Below are 24836 nucleotides of genomic sequence, written 5' to 3'. Positions count from 1 at the left end.
CACACACACACACTCACACACTCTTGAAGACACTTGCACACACACACAGCCCTGCCGCTCCTTTGATCCGTCCGGCAGTAAGACATTCCTGTGCTGTGGTGAGTAGGAGCAGTAGACAGATTGAGGGGGAGCAGAGTGCATGAATCAGGTGTATTGTCCTGTTAAGGTGGTATGGTGGGGAGCCCAGGAGACCTGAGCCCACAGGGACCCTCTCCTCAGGGGCCTCGGAGGCCCTCCACAGGGTGTCGATCAGGCTGTAAGGACAGGAGGCCTTCATATGGGGCTTTTTATAAAAGGAAAATTGATATTGTGTTGAAAGCATACCTTTACTATACCCGTCCTTCTCCTCATTCTCATTGTGAGCTGTTTTCTAAATGTTCTTGCCAGCACTTTTCTCTTCCTGTGGCTATGTCTCAGGAAGCCCCTTATCTTTTTTTGTTTTTGCCGTTTTGTCCTGTGATCTGCCCGGCTTTCTTTCCTCCTCTCACCTTGTCTGCCAGGACATGTTTAACCATTCCACCTGTAAGTTCTCCACTGTGATTGATTGCCATCGGTTATTGGGACCCCTGTCATGGCACCTACCTTTTGTCAATCATGCTGTCGTCTTATTTTTCAACATGACACCTCTTTTGTCTGCTGCATTCTTCTCTACATCAACTTCTTCATTCGTCACCACCTTCAGCCGTCACCTCTTTGTCTTCTTCAGCTCTTAAGAACGAATCCTTAAGGTATTGTTGTTGCCCCCATAGATTTATGTGGAAAAAAGGGGCAACATACTCTCAGGAGGGCCTTTTACAGTGTTACGGTTCAAAGCACTTTAAAGGCAGCGGCAGAGAAGAAGACACTGCAAGTGTATACAACAACTCTTCATACTTGTTGCCCCAGTCCCAGTCATCCTCACTTTTGCATCCCCCTTACATTTCTGGTGAATATATAAGGTGCAGAAATGATTTGTGTTGATTTCCTGTTGTGAGTGGTAAAGAAAAAACTAGAGATGAAAGCGTCTAGCCAAAGTACAGAACATCGAGATTGAATGGAAATTGCAAAACCATGTTTAATCTTCTTCCTATTCTTTCAAGTCAAGTCATTTTTATTCCTATAGCCCAAAGTCACAAATTATTTTCCTCAAAGGGCTTTACAATCTGTACAACATGCAACACCCTCTCTCCTAAGACCCTTAACACCCCTCTTTTCCACCACCATTTATCTCATCCCCTCACCTCTTCACCTCTCACCCCCTCCTGAGTACATTCTTGTTTTTATGCTCCTTCTCATCCAGCCAGTGGCTACACACACGCACACGCACACACAACATACACTCCACACACCCCAAACAAAGAAGCTGACGACTGCTGGGGCTGGTGATCATAACCTTTGACCTTTTGTTCAGTTCATGGTGCTTTACACAGCGGCCAGTTGAATGACAATAGCAGTTTGATGCTCATACACGTACACTTGTACCATTTCTCCACGTCTGTATTACAATCTGCAGTCATGGTGTTGAGAAACAGATGTGAATGCATGTCTTTTTCAGACTCATTCTCTCAGGTGTACAAATCTGAGACAGACTGACGACTTTTAGAACTGGTTGTTCAGGAGGCTACAGGAAGGCATGAGGAAAAACTAAGGTTCCCTGATCTAATGTCAGATAACAAAAATATAATATAATAAATAATAAAAGAATATATTGTTAATGTATTGTTAATGCTGATTTGTCTGTTTGCCTGCAGTCTTACATATGTCAGCTAAACTTTGTTGAAGTAGTTGATCTTTTTCCATTGTTTTTACTTTATTATGAAGTTGATAAAATGTAAAACGATGAGAAAAGTTAACATAAAGTTGCAACTGCATTTGTAACCCATAACTACTACTGTCTTCACATTAAAATGCATTTATTGCGAAGCTCTTGTGAGCAATAGCAGTAGCATAGCACTTCACAATTAGCTAACTGGAACAACTTAATGATGCGCCACAGAAAATATTAAAAGAAGTTAATGGGTATCGCTTACGTCTGAGAAGCTGTAACCAGTACATGTTTTGAATCATTACTTTGCAAATTACTCATAAAAGCTGTTGTTTGGAAATGCAGATGATTAATTTTGTCTGATCATTAAGTGGGCATATGAAAACAGAGTTCCTACTTTAATTATCACTGTACACTTTACAGAACGTCTGCCTTTAGATTTCTCCTCACAGTTTGTGCCACCAAATCTGATCTTCATTTATTATTTATAAACTAATAATTTCAAGATATAAATATTATCAAAATAATTAATACAGATTGTTTTCCTCCATATTCTTTTACGCGTGGGATAAATTCAAAAGTAATTTTCTTAAGTCCAAAGCTTTGCATGAGCTGCCATGTTCATCGCCCAGACACATCAAAGCAGCTGACACACAATGAGGCCTTATAAGAGCGAGAGCCACGTTAGAGAGAATAAAGGAGGAGCAGTGAGGGAAGGAGTCAAATGGGAAGAGAATGTGAAATATTTGTCCAATTGGCTTCAGAGAACAGGGGAACATGATAAATGGACAAGGGTGCGGCACACGTACAATTATTGTTTTGTTTTGTTTTTTTTTTCTTTTGACAAATTGGTGTATTACCTTTACTTCTGACAGGATGCACCTTTTGACATTTAATACACATTATCCAAACATCCATCTTACCTACATATTGTTGGTGTGATTTTCTGATGTTCCAGCCACATTCATCATGATGCTTTTAAGGGGCGATGCCTCCAGCTACAGTTACCATTTCTAATCATGTCAGCATGAGAGTGGATTTGTACAGTTCCTGAAATAAACAAGTGGAAATTGGACTTTGAGCGTTAACAATGTTCTTTGCTGTTATCATACCGACTGCCAGTGTCCAGTTTTTGATACACCTGTTCACCTCTCTGAAAGCCTGTTGTCTGTCTGTTCCACAGATGAGCATGATGCAGTACAGAAGAAAACGTTTACCAAATGGATAAATGCACAGTTCTCCAAGGTAATGTAAAACACTGACCTGTTCAGATGGATGCCAGACTTGTACAGCACTAGTTAAAACACAGGAGAAAATGTGACCGTATTCTGAAAGCCTAAGAAGATGAGTTAATGATTTTAAAACTAAAAAGTTTTATCTGCCTGATAAGAGATGAAGTGAAATGTTTTTGAACTGGGACTCATGTGTTGTGACTACATGCAGGTCATTTCAGTCCTAAGACCATTAGCCTGTTTTCTTATTGTCCCATGCTGAAGAGGGTGACAGGCCTTTGCCGCTGATGAAATATTAATTATCATTGCATAAATGTTGTTGCACTTAAACTGCAGATGGTAAGAAAATTACCATCTCATCTTAATTTGTTAAAATGAAGCACCAAGCTTAATTGCAAATGATCAGAACAATGAGCTAACACATTATTTTCTTTTAATGCATATTTCAGTCCATTACTCCACCCAGCTGCAGTAGCTGCCAGAGAGCTAATGGCTTAATGTGTGTGGTCCTCTTTTTATATTTCATTATTCACATAAACATATTCTCAGAGAATTGTGTTAAATATGTTTGGTTGATTATGCTAACTGGTCTTTTTTAAATATTTGCAGGCCAACATAATCTCTGATGCTCTTAAATGCTCTTAGTTTCACTCTGTATCTCCCGCTCTGTCTATGTGTACGATTGTGGTTGTTACAACCCGCCAAACTTTCTCTTCTTCTTTTCTACGTTTGACACTGTTTCTGATTCCTGTCAATGACAGCCATTAAAAGAAGTTGCATCATATTCTGTGTTATTGTTGAACCTTTTTAAGACATGTACATTGTATAAATTTGAAGGGATCTAAATCCACCATGACATCTAAGTTTCCTCTCAGTGACTCTATGAAGGCCCCTTTCAATGTTCAGATTATTTGTAAAAATCCACATTTTGTGTGTGTTGCCTGCTGCAACAACATCTGGATTATTGTTTTCTTAGCAGCAGGCACGCTGCAGCTCTATCACAAAACCTAACTTACCAGTTGTACTGTTTTCTCCTATCAGACGGGGAAGACGCCCATCAAAGACATGTTCACTGACCTGAGGGATGGGAGGAAGCTGCTTGACCTGCTGGAGGGTCTCACTGGCACTGTACTGGTGAGTTTGTGTATGTGTGTATAAAGATTTACAGACCTTTTGCCACAGAATTGAATTTTTTTTAAGAATGGGGTCATGTGACATTTAAAATTCCTAAGATTTGATCAGCTGATCGTGCTGATCATTTATCTTAGCGATATGCATTTCACACAGTGGCTGAAAGCTTTGGCATGTGTTCAGAGTTTGACTTTATGTGAAACTTGAGCTGTGGCATTGCAAAACATTGATTTTAAAAATGGGTGATGACAACAACAATATGCTTTGATGTTTTTTGGCAAAAGCATGTAATGAAATTGCAGGAGTGAAGTGTTTTTGTAGCTGAAGGGCGACTGCTGCTGAAGGGTGACTCCTGCATTCCCTAAAGCCAGTACAAGCACATGCATTACCTCATGTAAACTCCACCTTCACGTCTAATGTAAACATAAGAGGCACTCAGGGGGCCTCAGCAGATGTTTTTGGATCCTGTAATAGAAACTGCTAAATTAAAAACAAGTGTTTTGCAAACGCATTATATCTCCCATTTAATCAATTATACCTCTATGTTCTTTCAACATATAGTTATTTGAACCTTTGGCACTTTCTGCGTCTTGGTATTTTGTGAATGTATGTTATTTTAGGTTTTCCTCCAAAGATTAAGTGGTTAAAGTAATACTTGGTGTACTATTTGCCCAACAAATACTTTTTCAGAAAAGGAGTTGATAAAAAAAAATAGATTTTAAAAAGAACTGATGCCTTTTGTGCATCCCTCTGTGTGGATGTCCTCAGTGACCAACCACACACTTATGTGTACACGTTTTTCTTTTATGGGATATTCGTTTTTTATCAGTGGCACCTCGCCGTCACTTCTTGAACAGCATATCTGCTTTCTAGCACCTGTTACTGTACTAAGTGCCAACTGTCTCTATGCCATGCATGCAGGCACACATGTGTACCCACACATACACTCTCACACACACACTCTCACACTCACACACACACACACACACACACACTCTGATACCAAAATACTAATTCTATAATTGGGTGCTAATGAGTGGTTGAGTTATGTGAAGACTTGAAAAGGATTTGCAGTTGGCAGCTATTCATTCTGCCATTCTTTCCATAAGTTGACCTGTGGGCCGTGCTGATAGGGTAATGGGTGTGATGAATGTATGGTGAGAAACACTCTGCTGAGTGACGGCGTACCTTTACTTCGTTTACCAATGAATCCTTTTGTACCTTTTACTCCCTAGTTTGACTGATCGTGAATGTTTGCAAATAAATGTGTCATAGATTCCAGTTTACACTGAAACTCACTTGTTTTAAATGAATGATTTACTTTGCTCGTTGCTCAGACGATTTTATGAACTGTCAGGCTAGTGACAGGCTAGTGAACAGTGAACATTTGGTCAGCTGATTTCTGTTGTATTTCCTCTTCCTCAGACCAAAGAGCGAGGCTCCACCAGAGTGCATTCCCTCAACAACGTCAACAAAGTACTTCAAGTTCTGCATCAAAATAATGTGAGTACCTGGTGTTTTGGTGCCATTGTCAACAGCGGGTGCCGTTTGGTGGAAGCTTTTATCCGAATCATGCATATCAGTGGTCTGTGGGGCTTTTGTTTGAACCACACAGTGCAGCATAGTGCAGTCAGAAAGAGATGATGAACAGTAAAAATATCTTCTGTTGTATTGTCTTGAAGTAGAAACTATTATTACACAAATTATTTGGCAACAATACATTTATTATTGCCAGTGATGTGTACATTTCCATCCAAGGTGGCTGTGGCTTGATTCAAAGCAGTAACACTTCCTGTAACTATACAGGACTACATGTTCTCTCCTGGCCTTAAATCTGAATACGCCTGTTTGTCTACATTGTGTTCTGTATTTTTCTTTGTCTGTCTGCCTCCCTCGCTCCTTCGCTCCCTCATCCCTCCTCCTGTCTGTGTACAATGGTTGCTCTTAATGCTTTGACCTTAGCAGTGGGAGATAAGGGGCAGGGCATGCTCATGGGAAGTAACAGAGGCTGGAGTTTGCATTCAAGCCCTGCTGGTTTCTCTCCTGCAAGAGCCAGAAACTGTCAGCTGGCAGGGAGGGCCAAGGTTCCCATGAGCTGTTAAAGTCTGGTGACTGGAGAAAATGAAATAAGGACTTAGACGTTTATTTTAGATAAGTAGAACTCATAAAAATACATGATGTTTCTAATTTGAGTATAGAAACCACATTTATCATTGAAAAGTGCTTGACTTTGATGTGATGTTGTAGCAGTGGAAAAACTTTCCAGTGCACATTTAACATTAAGCTGTATCTAAAGAGCAGTGGTAGCCACCGGATTGAAAAATGTGATACTTGCAATGTTGAAATGCAAAAACAAAAAGTAATGTTTATGGTTTAAATTTGGCTTAGGTGGTTAAAACCACTTGGGTGGCAGTATCACGTTTTTCCTCTGAATTGTCTCATGAGTAGAGGTTAAATGAGTGCAAGGGAGTGCTGCTTTCTTGGGAAAATCTGAGTTTAGAAACATGGACACAGATGCAGTAGTATCACTGTATATGTGAGCTTCTGTGTGGGAGAGAGACAGAGACACAGAAAGAAAGAGACAGAGAGAGAAGTGGTGGAGTGGTGGGATGAAGCTAATTGGGAGAAGAGATGCTGTAGGGTCAGGGGTCATCTCTGTGGGAGCCAGAGAGGTCACTTCATAATCTGACCAGACACTTGACCTCATGTTCCACTCTGTGCCTTGATCCTCTCCAAAATATTTATATGTAATCACACTACGCTTGGCCTCACCTCGTGGTTATTGTCTGACGAGCCTGCAGACACACTTTACAGAAGGGTGTGTTTCGGGTGGTCTAATCCAATGTGTGGGGAAAATGCATGGTTGAGAAGTATTCAGCTGTAACAGTGTGGTCACTCATTTGGTTCTGAAGCAGTATTATTCGTACTATTGCTTGTATTATTATTGTATTGTATTATTACTTCTTTATTTTTAACAAGTGTCTTTCTCGTCACCTGCCCTCTCTTTCAGGTTGACCTGGTAAACATAGGAGGAACAGATATTGTGGATGGGAACCACAAGCTCACTTTAGGCCTCATCTGGAGTATTATCCTTCACTGGCAGGTGAGCACACACACACACACACACACACACACACACACACACACACACACACACACACACACACACACACACACACACACACGCTGTTCCTTCTATCAACAACACCTTGCACATACACACACAAAAGCTCATTAATATTTGCTGAGTGAACTCACTGTTGCTCCAGAGGGATCAAAAATACAGATGATGGAAAATCAGTATTAGTGCGCACACATGCGTGCATGTAAATATGCTTATCATCCACTGCTTTGTGAATTTAACCTGTTGACATTTGAAGCAGAAACTCAAATTTAGGTTTAGACACTACCAGTTCTTTCAATATTAGTTTTTCATTACTCTTTCATTACTAGTAGTTTACATTCATGTCACTCCTGTCACTACATGTACAATGAGTGAATTTTATATGTGTGTGTGTTGCACATGCTAGAAATGCTGCCATTATCACAGCAATCCTTTCTTACACATTTTGAACCAACATTTTAGTAAAGAAATTACATCAAAATATGAAGGTTTGTAGGTTTCTTTATTCACCCATATTAATGTGTGTTTTTCCATGTGCGTGTGTTTGTGCAGGTAAAAGACATCATGAAGGACATCATGTCCAACCTGCATCAGAACAACAGTGAGAAGATCTTACTGAGTTGGGTACGCCAGTGCACCCGCTCATACCCAGAAGTCAACGTGCTGAACTTCACCACCAGCTGGGCTGATGGCCTGGCTCTCAACGGCATCCTTCACCACTTCAGGTGAGGGGGGAACATGGACAAGGTGGTGGGGTGTTGATGGGGCAAGAAATGTGATCATGGCGATAAAAATGTTTTACTGCTGTGACCTGTTGAAAGTGATAAAAGGTTGAAAATGATCTTCGCTACCTTCATGTTTTTGTGTTTCAGTACATTATATTCGAACTGTGTTGTGGTGTTGTTGTTTTACTGCTGTGATATTACCGCTGTGAGATGAAGCTTCTGCTTAAGGTCGACATTACATACTTGACATATGGCCTTTTGACTGAATGTAAATCATACTGAACACAGACCAACCTCCAAATGCAGTGAAAAACCAAGGCCCGGTATTTGTGTGTGTTTCTGTGCATGTTAAAGTGTGTGTGACAGGGCGGGAGAGATTGTGAGGATACCCAGCCTGTGTAAGTGGCGGAAGGTCAGGTTGACAGGTCACCGCCTGCAGGGTCTGTGTACACTGCTTGACTTGGTTTGTTTACGCCTGTCATGTTACTGTTTGCACACGCTCAGTGTGAGTGTGTGTGTGTACGCTGTTGTGTGTGAAAGAAAGAGAGGGAGAGGAGTGTCAGGGGTGTTTCCCCCCCTTTCTGTAACCTCTTGTCCTTACTAGTGACATGCGTGCACACCCACACACACCCATACATGCACATGCACAGGCCTGTGAGCTGTGAGAAAGGCCAGTGTTGGTTTAGACCTGGGCCAGGGTTTAGGTGCATCACTGAACACACACATTCCACACCCAACTGGCCTCAACACAAGTTCCCCTTTGCACCACTCGTCTGTACAGGGCGTATATGTAGGTTTCAGATACAATCGAATCTGTGGTGTGTACAAAATGCATTTTTTATTTGCGTATGAACAACAGAAGCTGTGGTCCTGAAAAATTATATTGAGATAAATTCACTTGGATAAAGGAAAATGGTTAACACATACACCCAAGTAGAAGTATGTATGTCTTAATGGTCCGTGAATGATCTGATATGAGTTAATTTTGGAAAACTTTTGGAAACCTTCAGTGGTACTGTCATGTTGCCGCTCTCATTGCTGCTGTTCTCTGTGTTTTCAGGCCGAACGCATTCAGCTGGGATGAGGTGGTCAGACTGAGCCCTGTGGAAAGACTGGACCACGCCTTCACTGTAGCCAAAGACCAGCTGGCTATTGAGAGGCTACTGGACCCTGAAGGTACTGACACACTGAGTCTCTGTGAACACTTTCCTACATTGTACACAAAGATATTTATTTGGACAAGAATCACTGTAGAAAGTTTTATGAAATGACAATGGGCTATAAATGACACAAGACACATCAGCTGCCTTTTATAGTATTCCCAAAAAATAAAAGTTGGCTATGGAATGACTTTTTTTTACTTTCCAAAATTCCCACATATTAAAACACAGTCAGTGTTCATGAAGCCTACCTTCATGTCCTGCCAGCAGTTGGATGAACCCACAGTGGAGCAAATAACCTGGTGTTGTCTTTGGCTGGAGATTTGTAAGAAACTGTGTTGGCTCAGAATGTTTTTCTAATTTATGCAGCACCTGTGGTTACTCAGTGTGCATGTACTTGAGCTATCTAAATTCAGACACTTGTTATGTCATGACCGAGGGGCAGTCACACCTGACCTGTGTCAAAGCCAGATTTAATCAGCACAACCTGCCTCAACCTGCCTCATTTGCTCCCCATATAATCTCCTCCTGTCACCCTTAACTGCTGTCTCACTTCACCTGCCTTGCTTCTTTTCTCCTCATGCAATTTTCACCTCTTTATCCCCCACTCTCTCTCTCTCCCCCCTGCTCCTCGTGCTTAATTTGTATCTCTGATCTTTCTGCCCTGCATCCACCTCCCTCCCACCATCTCCCCCCTCCCCCCTCTCTCAGACGTGGCGGTGCAGTTACCAGATAAGAAATCCATCATCATGTACGTGACGTCGCTGTTTGCGGTGCTGCCCAAAGATGTGAGCATGGAGGCCATCAGAGAGGTGGAGACCCTGCCACGCAAATTCAAAGCGGAGGCTGGGGACTCAGGTTCAGGCCCCAGCGCTCAGGTAAAATATACAGCACAGTGTGTTGCATGTGATATGATACAGGAAGATACGGGACTAGCTTTTAATTTTAGGGCAAAGTGGGTTGGACATATGGGGTTAGGCCAAAGGGAGAGTCACCGTACTATTCTCACAATCTTTAAAACTACTCACACAAAAGGTGCTCAGTGGATTCCATGGCTGCATCTGTTTTTTAAAGAATTCAAGGTGCTCTTTTATGTGCAAACTTTAAAAAAAAAAAAAAATCCACAGCTGGTAACCAGCAATGTAGATAGAAGCACATTGGGTCCCAACTTTAGGAACTTATGATTGGAATTTAAAAGCCTGCTTCTTAACAAATGTTTTTCTTTTTATAAATTTGGAACCAGATGCAATTCAGAACCAGTTCTCAACATCCAAACCTAGGTCACGGTTCAGTATGTTTTTAGCACAGTGGGGAAAACAAGAGACATTTTCTTCAGTCCTTCAGAGATATTTTTTTTTCCTTGATTATTTCAAAGGAAATATTTATCTGCAAAACAAGCCTCACACCCCAAGCCCCCCAGCTCCTTTTAAAGCAACTGAAAAGCTGGTGTTGCAAAAAAAAATAAAAAAAAAAATAAAAATTGAGCCCATAACTGTCCCAAGCCTTGCTGCCGTGTTGTGTTTCTGATAACATTCAGTTTGAAGGCCACAGGCCCTGTTATGTGAAAGAATAAGGAGTATTGCAAAGTGTCTCATTGTTTGTTGCCAGATAGAATGAGTCACTCCCACTCTGAAAAAGTCATCTCCTTCATTCTCTCCAGCACTGCTCATGAAAAGCACAGCAGGCGCAGGCAAATAGGGAGCAGAGGCATGACTCACCACTCTGACATTAGCCAACAGAATGAACTGCATGCTGCTGGAAACACAGAGCTGTAAAGGGATGGAGGGAAATGAAGGAATAAATTGGTGAGAATGGGAGTGTGTGCAGAGAGTTGACAGAGAAGGTTATTTGGGCATTAAAGATGTCTATGTGCTGGTGGGCGAGTGGCTTTAGTATGTTAACTGACGTACATGCACTTTGGAGATTTCAGTGTCAACTTGATTTTTATGGACTTTGCTGCTGTTTCACTAACTTGAGATTGTAATCTGTGCACAACTTAGTTTTGTCCTGTTCATAGTCTTTATGGATATTTAATAGTAACTCCAAAGTCAAGAGAAAAATAAACTTATCTTGATGGAATTGATCAGAATTTAATGTGTGAACTTTGGCTTTATGTATTAGATACATTTTCAGCCTCTCTCAGCCCACTGTGATCTATCGTTTCAGTCAGCCTCAGGGCTGCTCGTTTTAGAGGTTTTTAGTCAGAAGTTAGAAAATCCCAAAACCACCTCTTAAGTTTTTATTGTCCGTGGGCACATACTTCACACACCCTGGAACGAGTGCTGGAAAAGTCTTTTTAAATAGTGCTCTGATTGGTCCAACACAGGGTTTACTTTCCTGGCATGCTTCCTCTCCCCATAGGAAGAGATGCTTAATGCTGAGACTGAGTGGAGGAAAAATAAAGGCTCTTTGTTTCTGATGCCTGTGTTTGTTTTCTCTCTTAAGTTCACAATACTTGTTCATGATATTGTATAGGTGTTTTAAATGTTGCTTTTAGATGGTGATTGCTTTCAATATTCATGACAAGTTTGGTTTGAGGTGCAGTGAAATGTTAACTCATTACCATCTCTCAGGTTGGAATATCACTGATGATAAGTGTACTGGTGTGTGCATGGTAATATATCACAGCTGCAAAAGTGATAAATGCATGGATTGAGTTGAGCAAATCATCTGGTGATAATAAAATGTTCTGTTGAGCCAGACCACAGCTATTTTACAGCCATTCAAGTCAATAAATAGACCAAGGCTGCAGTTTTCTCTCTCTCCCATCCCTTTCTTTCTCTCCTTGTTGCTGTGTCTCTGCCAGCCAACACTGGTCTAACATAAGGACTTACAGTATTTTTGTGGATTATTCCAAAATATCCAAAAGGTCATTGAATATTTTCAGCAGGTGACCTTTTCCTGAGTTGGCTACACACACATTACTGCTTTGTAATTTCAGCGTGGTAGACAAAGGTCCATTTGACTTGTTACTTGGTACTGTTCCCTACAAACCCATTAGCATTTCTGTCATCTTTGACTTGGCATGGCTGCCACTGTAGAGATTTTATCTCCTGCTCATTTCAGCTCCAGACAGATTTGTTGAGCTCTGTCAAACCCTTTTCCTACATTTCCTTCACAAAATGGAAACCTGGAAAATTTCAGTGCTGTTGACAAAGGACATCACATATCCATGTGGTCCTCTGAGATTTTGCTGACAATACAACTGTATTGTCTATTTTATAGTGGTTGGATTTAGACAAGCATGTTGAGGTTGTTTGGGGTTGTTGATGAAGGTAGCTGCACTAACAAGATGACTGTCACTGCACAGGAGGGTTATCTTTCCATGTATAACTAGGCTGTAATTTTGAATTCAAGAGTCTGAGTTTAAAGAGATTTGATTCAGCTCTGTCTCACTTTATGTCTTACGCTCATTGAAACACCCCCCCCCCCCCACTTCCCCTTCCTAATTTGGTTGTATGCAGAGCATACAGTGATAATAAAGGGTTTCTAATTTTCTAATTTCTCTTTAAAGAAATAATTTCCTGTTCTCAGCTTCAGTTTTTGACTCCTGTCCTTTGAGCTGGTATCATCCATCTCTCTGACTGTACACCCAACTTTCCCCATGATACCAGTTTGTCTCAAACTTACTACTATTCCTAGAATGAGGATTGACCTGCCCAGCGTGCCAGGGGCACCTCCCAGCATCCCATAATAGGCCTGCAGTTGTGTTTTTTTTTTTTTTTTTTTTTTTTTCTCAGCTGAGCAGGGCAAGTTGCCCTGCATGCTCCGGAGCAGCGCAGGCCCCTCCTAGATGTCTGGTTCTATTTTAAAACTCGCCAGCTGATGTTCACAAATGAAATTCAGAGTAAAGGACAAGTAAAGGTTTTGGGCAACGCCATGTTTCATAGAAATTGTTGACCTGAGAGCTTTAGCTTTTCAGTTTTGTGTTTTAAGTTTTAATGTGGCCTTGTGGATATGACATATTAAAGAAGCAAAAACTTGTTTTCTTCTTTTCTTTGCAATTGAAAGACAATAGACTTGTCTCGGTATAATCATATTAAAAAAAGACTGCATTTCTACTGTCCCTTGTTATCTGTAAATGTTGGGCTTTGTGAAGTACTTGCTTGTCGTGGCAGTGTACTCTCAATACAGTAATGATCACACAAGATGTGAACACAAGGTCTATAAGTTGGTAATCTGAATTTTCTTCCCTTGCCTCATGTTTCTCAGACTGCACAGATGGAGGAAACAGGGAGCAGCCCCCAGCCTGAGACCCCCAGCACCCAGATGGAGACAGAAGGGGAGATGGAGGGCAGCTTGCTGGAGGTGGACCTGGATAGCTACCAGACCACACTGGAGGAGGTACTGACCTGGCTGCTGTCGGCTGAAGATGCCCTCCAGATTCAGGATGAGGTGTCGGACGATGTGGAAGAAGTCAAAGAGCAGTTTCACACACACGAGGTAGGAGGAGATGCAAGCATTCATGCACATGTATACAGACATACAAATGATAAATTATGTGGTGCTTCTCAAAGGTTAGTAAATGAAAAGTCCTCAATTAACTTTTATGAATTAATACATACTGTATATCAGCTTAGAATTGGATGCCATATTGAGGGACCAAATATTTAAGACAAACGATGACACACTCATATATATGGCACACGTTATTTGTCTGACTTTCACTACAGTTTTTTGTCTTAGAACTATCACTCTCCATGTTTGAGACTGACAAAAGATAGAGGCCTCCCACAACCAACAGCACATGCTCTGTACTTGATGGGAATGCCAGGAATCCTGCTTAGAATAGTGGTGCACAGCACCCTATGGTGCCCTGGCCCAGAACTCACTCACTTGTTTGAGAAGGCTTGTGTTGCAGGGTTTGTGTCTGTGCATGTGTGTAAAGGGGCTTTGGCTGGATTCCCTCGGCTGAAATGTGAATATTTGTGAAGTCTAATGTCTGGAATCCAGGTCAAAGCAGAAAGCTGGTAGTGAGACTGAGCGCAACAGGACCCAAAGCCTCTTTAACAGCCAGGCTTCTCAGGAGATCTTAAAAAATCAATCCAGTTTGTTTCGGCCTGGTTGTTCACGTACTTACTCCAGCTTCTCCAGCAAAGCCTCATCAAAAACAATGTGCTCAGAGGTGCCGTCAAAAATGCTTACTCATCCAGAGAGCTCACGGAAAACAGACAATAACTCAGTTCATTGGCCTTCATATTGCTCACTACAAGGACCAGTAGAAAGAAGCAACCAAACTCAAGCATCAAATTCAATCTTGTATTTCTTTTTGAAGCATTTTCTCTCCTCTTTTGTTGTATAGTTTGCCACAGTTGGCCACTTGACAGAGTCTGCCGTTCAGTTAGTGCTCGCAGGCTCATACTGCAGAGGTGCAGAGGTGATGCCCAGTTTTTCTGCAAGTTGTTCATAAGTGTTAAACCTTGTGAAATTAGAGGGTGTGGACAGAAACATGTCCAGATATTAGTATCTAGGTGCCATGTGCCAGCATATTATGTAAGCATTGGTTGGCCAGGGAGTTAGACTGAATCTGGATAATATTTAGGGCTATGTGGTTAAGCCCTTTCTTACTTAATTCAACTTGAATATCCCATCTCTTGCGTTGTTTCTAGCACACAGCTTGTCAGGTAGACCAGCACTTCAAGTTGAAACAGTTTTAGAGCCAGAGATCTGCTGCCAATTTTTATCATAACCATTTACTCTTCCTCCTTAAGGCCTTTATGATGGAGCTGACAGCACACCAGAGCAGTGTGGGTAATGTGCTGCAAGCTGGTAACCAACTGATTGCTCAGGGAAACCTGACGGAGGAGGAAGAGGATGAGATTCGGGAGCAGATGACCCTCCTCAACTCCCGCTGGGAGAACCTCCGAGTGGCCAGCATGGATCGCCAGGCCAGGTAGGTGCACACAAATATACACCTGCCTTAGTCCTGGAGTTGTATTGCAATGCCTTTGCTGTTTATTTGCATATGGCAAATATTGCCTATTGATTTGTGTAAGAAACAAGTGAAATAATCTCATGTTACTGTCATTTTTTATCTTTTTCAAGAAAAAAAAAAAGCTTAAAACTAGAAAGATTTTTTTTTTTACAGTGAAGTGTACAGGGACATCACATCATGAGCCACGAATTATCCAGTCGAGGTCATTTTTCTCTCAGTGTCACTGTGTGACCCTACATGTTCATGGGTTTTTCCTGTGAAGAATGTGCAAGGCTGCAAGCTGTGCCAAGGTGACACCTGATAAGCCTTGAGCCTCCCAAGGCCTGAAGAATCTGATGTTCAATCTGTGTTATCAAGGTTTATGATGCTTCAGACTCAGACGAACACAAACCCAAACACACATTCACACAGTTCTTTGTAAATACACTAGAGCATTTATTGACCTTTTATTTAAAAGTATTTGTGTTTGTTGTGTGTCATGACTCACTGTCTGTGGAGTCTGTATACAGCATTGGGCCTCACTCCAGTGTTTGTGCTACTGTCTGGCAGTTAGATAACCAGCTGAACAGTTAAAGTTTATTCTACTGATAGCTTTCATTTCCTTTGAACCTCTACACACCCACCCCACTGTCTCCTTTTCCTGTCTTTCTCCTTTTCTCTCTCCAGGCTCCATGAAGTCCTGATGGATCTTCAGCAGCAGCAGTTACAGCAACTTTCTGATTGGCTGACACAGACTGAAGAGCGAATCAGAAAGATAGAGACAGAACCAGCTTCTAAAGACATGGAGGCCTACAAAGAACAGATAGAGCAGCACAAAGTAAGTTCAGCTTCCCATTGATATATTTTCTATCTTGCATGAATCCAGTCCGTGAGGAATGGGTAATTGATTTAACATGGGCAGGATCAGGCAGATGCTTGTTTCTCATGTTTATCCAGGTTAATGTGATACATACTGTACTTGTATGAATTAAAGTTATTATTGTCACAGTTTTACTGTCCTGTGATCATTTGTCACATGTGATCCTGTAGTTTTGTCATGCACCATCTCCATGGTGTCAACATAAAGCTGAGTGCACTTATTTCCAGCTCTGTTAATGGGTAATATATGTGACCTGTGCTGAAATCACTATTTTTGTTTTCACTCAGGAGCTCCAGAACGACCTGGAGGCAGAGCAGGTGAAGGTCAACTCTCTGACACACATGGTGGTTGTGGTGGATGAGAACAGTGGTGAGAGTGCCACTGCTGCCCTGGAGGAGCAACTACAAGTAAGTTGTCTGCCTGATAGCCTTTGGGAATTTGCTCTGCTTATATTCTTTGTCAGTTCAAGGAGGAAAAGTGTCTTCTAGTATACGCAGTAGGTTCTGTGCGTCTCTATTTTATTCCGCATTTTGTCTTTGCATTCAGTCATTGGGTGAACGCTGGGCAGCTGTGTGTCGGTGGACGGAGGAGAGGTGGCACAAGCTGCAGGAAGTCTTCATGGTGTGGCAACAACTTCTGTCAGACCAGGTAGGAGTGCCTTACAGACACATACACTTTCTTCCCTCCCTCTAATTAAATGATTATAATTAACCGCTTCAACACTTCAAGACTCACTGAGTTATACTGACGTGTACCAAAAGGTCAAAGTGTCATTTAAATCCTTAACCTGATTTGCTGCTCTCTTTGTAAAAGACAAGAGACCAAGGACAGCACATTCTGCCCTCCACTCCTCCAAAGTCCTTTCAATGGATCGTGAATCTTTCAGTCTTTCAGATCCACTGTTCATAATTTAACCAAAACATGTGAATTGAATCCTGATGTTATTCCATCAGTAATCCCTATACAACCCTGCACACAGTGTTATTTGAGTTGGAAATGTGCCTGTTTCTGAATTTAGGGTTTTGACCTGGTTGCTGAACTCAAACTGAACAACAAGACTTTGTTTTTTAGTGTTTGCTCAGTAATTGAACTTAATGCTGTTTTCCCACCTCTTCTACAGAGTTTGTTCAGAGCGTGGTTGGCAGAAAAAGAGGAGGCTTTGAGTGAAGTACAGACCAGCAACTTTAAGGACCCAAGTGAAATGAATACTAATGTGCGCCGATTAGCAGTAAGTAGAGTGCCAGCTCTTGGTAGTTGCTATGCTGCAATTATAACATTTACTCTGAAATGTGATGTGTCGGCTGCTAATGTAGTGAATGTTTCTACAGCTTCTTTACTCAAAAAGAGACTGAACAATGAAAGTTGAACTCTTTGCTAGGCTGTACAATACCGACTGTAACAGATCCTTAAACAATAACTGCCTTTAATTTGTTTTTTGTGATTCAATCCTTTAGATTTTAAAGGAAGACATGGAAAAGAAGAGGAGGACTCTGGATCAGCTGTCTGATGCAGGACAGGATGTGATATCGCTACTGAGGAGCCCTGAGGTGGGATCTAAGATAGAAGCAGACACAGAGGAGCTGACACATAGATGGGACAACCTGGTCCAGAGGCTGGAGGATTGCTCCTTCCAGGTGTGTGTTCCAGGGTTTTCATCTTCAATGATGACTGTCCTTTAAAAAAAACAGAGATAGAAAGATACCGGCATTGCAATGATTTTGCAAAAAACCACATGGCTGTTGAGTCTAAAAAAATCAGCAGGTGCTACACTTCAGACACCCTGGTCATTGTTGGAGAAGAAACATGTAATTTGAAAGTTCAGTCATGGCTACAAACCACACTCCACTGAAATGACCCTGGAAGAAGATGAAGTACAGCAAAGCTGCCCTAATAAAATATAGTTCAGTCAGCAGGAGCTGCTTAAAAATATGGCTCAGCTTTAGATGTGTTGTTCTGGCCTTTGCAGTGGCAGGACAAAAGACTAAAAGGGGAAGTAGAAGGAGGTGCATTGGTTCGCTTAAGGCTCATTTGACCAAACTGTTCTAAAAATAGTTTGTAGTTTAGGTTGAGTGACAAAAAATAATTAATAAACACCCCCATTTGTAATTTGAATTTAGTTCAACAAACAAGCTGTCCAAAGAAGATTGTATATTTTTTTTAAACTGTTTGATTTCTCTTTGTCACATTCTTGCTGATACTCTCACTCACTGCTAAGGTAATGGAAGCTGTGACAGACGCTGGGATGACTCAGGTGGAAGAGCAAATCGTCGTGGATACAATCGCTGTGGCTGCAGCTGCTTCGACCCCTGACCAGGAGCTGGCCCCACCTGCTCCCCCTAAGAAACGACTGGTGGAGACAGATGCAGAAGTCAGACGAATGTAAGAGCTGGGGCACACATGGACAGACGACAGCTCCCATGTCAGAAAAGTGGAAGAATAAAAGACAAGCAAACACACACCAATGCACTCATTGTGATCTTTGTTGTGCAGGTTTGAAAATAAGCTTTCTGACCTCCTGAGCTGGATTAAAACATGGAAGACATCTGCTCGGTCGCTGGCCTCCACACACCCTGAGACTACACCTGAAACACAAGACCTGCAGGAGAAGCTAAAGGTAAACCTGCTGGAGATACAGCTTAAAATGAAACTGAAAGTTAGAAAGTTAGAGTATCTGTTTGAAGACTCATGCATTAAATATGTGTTGACCAATCACTTTAGGGCTTGGAGCTGGACCTCACAGCAAAGGAAGCCACAGTTAGTCAAGTCATCCAGGAGGGACGGGGCTTGACGGACCAGTTGGAGAGAGGTATGAAAGAAAGAGGAGATTGTTCTTGCTCATTGACACTGAAATTGTACATTATTATACAATATAAACCAAATGATTGTTCCAAACAAATCCATTCAAGCTTTGTCAAACACATTCTTCTGAACTGTACCAAGATGCTGGCTCATTTTTAATGTTCCTCAGAAGCTCACAAGTTCTGGCTTTAACACAAATCTTCCCTTTCCCTGTTAAACTATGTTTGTATTGTAGGACTTTACTGCTTTTCCACAGCTGCTTGATATTTTCTGTGTATTTACAAGCCTAAATTTTTATCATCATTTAGTTTTTAGATGTCAGTTATCGGAACGTGTGTGTTGTCTGGAGTTGTAAAACTCTGTCAGCCTGCAGGGTTGCTGACTTCATATAACTGCTCAATGACATGAAGAGACACTCAGGAGTTTTATGAGTTTACACTGCTCTGGAGGCAGTGAGAGGTAGTGGAGCAGCACCACTGAGTTAAAGTAGATTTGTTAAACACCAAACTTTCTATTAAACTCAACTTGTTTTATTCCCTCATGTTTGCTGTTTTCTCACCCGTGGTGTCTGCTTTACAATTTTCTTATCCACCAGAGTTTTAACCCTTGTCAGGGTCTCTGTCTCCCATTAAAAACTCACAACACAGGCTGTGTCACATTGAGACTAAATGGTGTAAAGAATTTACTTAAAGTCTGCTTAATTGTTTAAGTGCATTCACTGTGAGCCTTTATATCTGTTGGCCCGTGTGTGTCTCTCTGTAGAGGGTGTGTGTATGGACTCGTTGAGGGCAGACATAGACCTGATCCAAACTGAGTGGGATGTGTGTGCGAGGGAGCTGCAGGGAGCCCGTGAGCGAGTTCACACCCAGACCCGGGTCAGAGCGGTGTCTGCAGAGCTGACAGACATGGACCGCGTCTTGCAGGAGCAGGACCAGTGGCTGGATTCAACCTTGGCTATAGAAAAGTGCAATCAGGCCGAGCTGAGAAACCTGAGCGGAGAATGTCAGGTAAGATTCATTATCTCAGTCCGCATTCGCCCTGATCTCCTGTGTGTGACTTTAATCCTGAATTTCACCTCTACGCCTTTCGTCAATCCTCTTAAATGCAACTGCATGAGCTGCGGCTAATTCACAGATATTTCATGCAGATATGAAACCTTCTAAAAGGCATTCATGAATCAAAACAACCATGAGGGCAAAGCTGGGTTGCAGTAAATAGAAAAGAAGTTAAGAGTTGCCTCAAATACTTTAAAAGTCAGTGAAATGTACACAAAGTAAGATGGATAAAACCCACCCCGGTGTGTCCTGAAGTGTGGAGTTGAGGTTTTTCAATTTGAGACTAATTCACCTGGAGCAGGGTGGGAAAGGCTGTCAGCGTAAAACATGACTCCATCCAGTAACCTGTGCATTTTCTCCAGACTAAAGTATTGTTGCAGTGTATGCATCCCTATATTTTTTTTTATTTTTATTTATTTATTTTTTTTAATATACAGGCTTCATTTCTTTAACATGAGGCTGACTGCGCTTTATGGCACAAAATGAATAAAATAAAAGCAAAACAAAATGCTGAAACATCCACTTTCCATCTTGTCTCATCATTCTGCAACATTAAAAAAAACAGAAGTCAATGAAATGTTCAAGAAAACCACTAATCATAGAGGCTATAACTACAGCCTCAGTTACTTTCAGTTCATTAAACGTCATTATTCAGATTTAGCTGGCTCATTTTTAAGTCAAGGGAATAATTCTATAAAATTTCCCTTTCTGCCTGAATGTACAATAATAGCAAAAATGATCCCTGCTGAATTATCTGCAAACAGTTATCTACTTTTAGGGGCAATCACAGGCATCATAGATGGTTATAACCCCTCATTACATTCAAATCAGTGAACTTTCTCCTTCCTCTTGTCTTCCTCAGTCCCGACTTGTCCATGTCACCGCACTAAGCCCGCAACTTGAGCAGCTTTCTGCAGAGGCAGGATCCCTGGGAGCTATGCCCTCTCTTAAAGACAACATGGTGGTGGTATCTGCACATTATGCCTCCACACTGCAGCGGCTGCAGAGCAGAGAACAAGAGGTCAACAAAGGTACTTCTGCTGAACTGTGAGAAAATAATTTGTGAAATCAGCACAGAGGAAACCTGTTCCTAAACCCCGAGCAGGTTCCACTGTATTAAAAGCACCATATGCTTTTCATGGGACCTGACAGCCATGACGCATTTTCTTATTTCAGACACCTGCAGGACAGAAGATTTAAGCCTTCCTTAAGACAAAGAGCAATTTCTCTCTCCTTGCGCTTAGCACAAAGCTTTCAGGTTTATAGGGGGGACAAAGAGTGATAGCTAAGATCAGCAGAGCTCAGTCCCACAGTGGTTGTTTAAATTTGACATTAGCTTTTATATGAAACCTTGGCCAGCCACAGTAATAGATGATGCCCTTATATGGCCTCCAAAATCTCACAGATGCGTCAGTGTATATGTGAGCGATTGTGTGTTAGATCATGCCTCTGTGCCAGCTCCATCTCTACCTGAGGACGTGACTTGGACCTGGAGCAGCCTTGAAAAATCAGTCACCGTTTTACCTCTGGAATTTACACGCGCCGCTGTGGGCCAAAAACGAGCCTGTAAAGGGAGGCTTAAATGCGCCTCTCCTCTCCTGACCGTAGGTGTGTGTGTGTGAGTGTATGTGTGGGTGTCTGTTTTGTTGTGCCTCTTGGGCTTTTATGACTGTGAAGATTTGGATGAGAGCCAAGGAAAACCATTTTGTTTCTGCTTGAGGGCAGTTTACCTCTTGCTGGGGCTTCTCTCTATCTCTTTACCCCTCTCTCACAGTTACGCTCTATCTCTGCGCTATGTGTATGTAAACATAGCCAGATTATGAAAGCGTTAAATCACCTGGTAATTAAAACGCTGACAGAGAAGGAACAGTTGAGGAGAGGAGCAAGGACAGATACAAATGTAGCTATTCTGTATAAATGAGGTTGATGTCGTTACCAATTGGTAATACTTAACTGTTGTTATGGATTTAATCACCTTTGCATTATGGATAAATAGAAGTTCAGCCATGGCTTTAATGGTATTATCAAAATGTGTCTGGGATGAATGACGTGCATGAGTTGGTTAGAGTGAGCATGAGTAAAAGAAGGTCTTAAAGGACTTAAAGAAACATGCTGTCAAACACCTGGGATCCTCTGACAGCATGGAAAACACACACACATCCACACACACATCTAGAGAGAGAGAGAGAGAGAAATCCCGAACCTGCTCACTGCCCCCTTGTGGTAGTAAACCTGATGCTTCAGACTTGATGTAAAAGTTTTGACTCTCTTTTCTCCTTCATTCTACACAACTCTCTCCCTCCCCCCTGGTCTTATTCCAGCTTTGTCCACTCCTGAGGCCAGCCAGACGGTACCATTTCCGGTGGAAGGTCTAGAGGCCAGGCTGGCCACCCTGAGAGAAGGAATAGTGGACATCCCCAGCACTGAGAGGGCAGTGGACCGGGCACAGGTGAGGAGGCTCATAATCCTGATAACTAAGTGATAACTTATTTCATGGCTCTCTGTGAAACCATAAGAAAAGTCCATGGTTAACTGTCCACCAAACGTCATTCAGATATATAAAGTATACATATCCTGATAACCAGGACCAAAATCATTAACTTCTAGGTGGAGGTGTGATTATCCTATTTATTTTATGCTTTTAGATTTAGTCTTTGAGGTACCAATTGAAAATGTTTTGAGGGATGCAAATTTTTTCTTTTTTTTTTTTTTTAATTATTCCTATTGTTGAAATTTTTTAATTCTGTTTTCAGAATACAAATTTTCAAACAAATCATTCATATTTGGATTCACTTGTTTTTTTATTCTTCTTTTTTCTTATATTTATGATTTTACAATTCTGATCTTGTTACATATTTTGTGTTATGTTATTATTCTGCATTTTTTGTTATTGTTTGTATTGGTTGGCCATAGATTTATTATCCCAGTGTATCAGAGTGAGTGTAAATATCTGTCTGCCATCATATTTTTTTGTTTTGGCACACAATAGGCCCTTTATCAGCCAGTCACTTCCCTCTGCACTGTATCAGACCTCTTTCTAGAAGGAAAAGGGTGTGGGTGTGTGTGTGTGTTTTGGTATGTAGTTTTGAGATATGTGTGTTGTTGTGTTTCGCGTGTGTTATTGTGTGTTTCTCTCCTCCTCCATCTTCGTTGGAATGCGGCTCAGTCCAGCTCTTGTTATCGTGGCAGATAGGGCATGGTGCTGGAGAGGGCGGTGGAGGGTGGGGGTGGGGGGGGCTTGGCACATTCTGGGCAGCGAGCCCATGCATGCAGCGTGGAGCTCCTAACAGCTCAGTGAGGAGCTGCTCAACCAGTCAGTCAGCCTGACAGCCACAACATACAATTGCATGACAACATCCCTAAGTCCTATTAGCAGTTAGCCTAATTATAGAAGGCAATGGTCATCATCTTCATGTTCACTCTACACAAACGTGAACTCTTTTAAACATAAAAACATAGTTGATATTAGAAAAGTGCGAACCTCACACGACTAAAATACTGTGAAGGACTTGGATTGTACAGTTGTAACAACACATTACTGTGTTTCTACAAATGCTTTTATTTGAATACTCTAATTTGCAAGATGTAAGTCCTTACATTGTTTTCACACTCTCACAAATTATGTACAGGGGTTTTGAGGAATTTCATTATATAATTTAAAGGTGGAGATTTTGACCACTAGTAGGGTTATGAATGTTTTGAGGAGCAGGACCCTTAGCACATAGGTGATTCGTTACGTTTCATACTATTCCACTGAACAGTTTGTGCCGGTCACACGTATGCAGGCATGGATGTAAACAAATACTTTTAAGAAATCAGCTTTGCAAATGTTTTATGTGGAAGAAACACACAATGACTTTTGGTGAAGAAAATGGAAAGTAGACCTAACCTAACCTAAAAAGAAAAAAAATTTTGGAATAGTCGGGATGAATCCCAAGTTAGCACACTTTTTTACTTTGATAACAGACCCAGTCAATAAATGAGATCAGGGATGACTGTTCCCCATTGTTATCGTTTGTGTTTCAGTGTAATTTTTACATAGCAAATTCCTAAACTGGCAGTAAGAGTTTCTTTGTTTTATATACTCACAGCTTAGACATGTCATTTTAAGCCTGAACTCTTGTTCACCTCAGGGTCTGTGTCTAGAGATTGAGCAAACACAGCAAGCCTCCGATCCTGCAGAACTACAAAGATGGAGTCAACTCTCATCCAGGGCCCGTGAGGAGCTGGGGACTCTGCAGTGCATCCTTGGTAGCATGAAGGACTATCAGGTATTTACTATCAGGTCATTTGTAATGTAGAAAACTGCTGTATGTTAAGAGGTTTTTGTCTGTACTGGAGGAGATATGAAGGGTAATAATACAGTTCTTCGTTGATGTTGTTAGGTGTGTTTGGTGCAAGTCGAACGTTGGTTGGATGCGGTTCAGGAGCTGTTGTCTCATGATGCCACGGGTTCAGGTGACACAGAGAGTCTACAGGAAGAGCTTAACCAGTGCAAGGTGAGAAGACACCAAATTATAGTTGTTTGAAAGACCACAATTTAATGATACAGATTTTGGATTTTTGTGCTTTTACCTAAGTTGATTATTACTGAATTTTAATATCCTTTTAATGTTTTAATATCTGCAAAGTATTATTCCTGAAGATTTTTTTTTTTTCCTGATAACAAGGAGTATGTGAATGAGATGGAGTCAGTGGAAGGTTCATTGAAGCAGATGGGAGAGAATGTGAATGCTGTACAGGCAGCTACAGTCCCAGGACTGGCCAAGTGGGGGCAGGATAAGTTGGATGATTCCCGAGGCAGGTGGGACGCACTCAGCAAACAGGTGAGGGGAAACTCTTAATATGAGCCTCTGTTTGTATTCTGTTTGTATAGTGTGTTGTTTTGTATGTTATTCATGTTTGATAACAATAAGGCTTTTTTTTGTATGTATATTCATGCATTCATTCACATAATTACACTGATAGATGATTCATTTGAAATCTCTGTGTCACCAGCTTAAGTACAAAGTCACATAGGTCTTTGCTCTTGGTTATAAACTTATTTAGATTATTCTGATAGTTCTCTTATA

The 24836-nt window shown here is 41.4% G+C and overlaps 1 protein-coding gene across 5 annotated transcripts in view; it reads left to right on the top strand.

The window, feature by feature from the left end:
• Positions 1–24836, top strand: part of utrn (utrophin) — a 169508-nt gene that overhangs the window by 15128 nt on the left and 129544 nt on the right. For all 5 annotated transcript variants that reach the window (XM_071479337.1, XM_071479338.1, XM_071479339.1 and 2 more), the window contains 23 exons: positions 2928–2989; positions 4018–4110; positions 5533–5610; positions 7118–7210; positions 7784–7956; positions 9017–9132; positions 9828–9994; positions 13329–13559; positions 14828–15009; positions 15718–15868; positions 16198–16317; positions 16457–16558; positions 17031–17138; positions 17365–17544; positions 18126–18289; positions 18401–18524; positions 18629–18716; positions 19472–19716; positions 20627–20795; positions 22086–22213; positions 23898–24035; positions 24150–24263; positions 24435–24590. In XM_071479337.1, coding sequence (XP_071335438.1) covers positions 2928–2989; positions 4018–4110; positions 5533–5610; positions 7118–7210; positions 7784–7956; positions 9017–9132; positions 9828–9994; positions 13329–13559; positions 14828–15009; positions 15718–15868; positions 16198–16317; positions 16457–16558; positions 17031–17138; positions 17365–17544; positions 18126–18289; positions 18401–18524; positions 18629–18716; positions 19472–19716; positions 20627–20795; positions 22086–22213; positions 23898–24035; positions 24150–24263; positions 24435–24590 — 3182 coding nt within the window. The remainder of the gene's footprint in view (positions 1–2927; positions 2990–4017; positions 4111–5532; positions 5611–7117; positions 7211–7783; positions 7957–9016; positions 9133–9827; positions 9995–13328; positions 13560–14827; positions 15010–15717; positions 15869–16197; positions 16318–16456; positions 16559–17030; positions 17139–17364; positions 17545–18125; positions 18290–18400; positions 18525–18628; positions 18717–19471; positions 19717–20626; positions 20796–22085; positions 22214–23897; positions 24036–24149; positions 24264–24434; positions 24591–24836) is intronic.

Source organism: Trachinotus anak, unplaced genomic scaffold, assembly GCF_046630095.1.
Source record: "Trachinotus anak isolate AG129_WGS33_773 ecotype Australia unplaced genomic scaffold, CSIRO_AGI_Tana_v1 ptg000005l, whole genome shotgun sequence".
Taxonomy (NCBI): Eukaryota; Metazoa; Chordata; class Actinopteri; order Carangiformes; family Carangidae; genus Trachinotus; species Trachinotus anak.
Note: the sequence above shows the minus strand (reverse complement) of the source record. Positions and strands in the feature narration are given on the sequence as shown.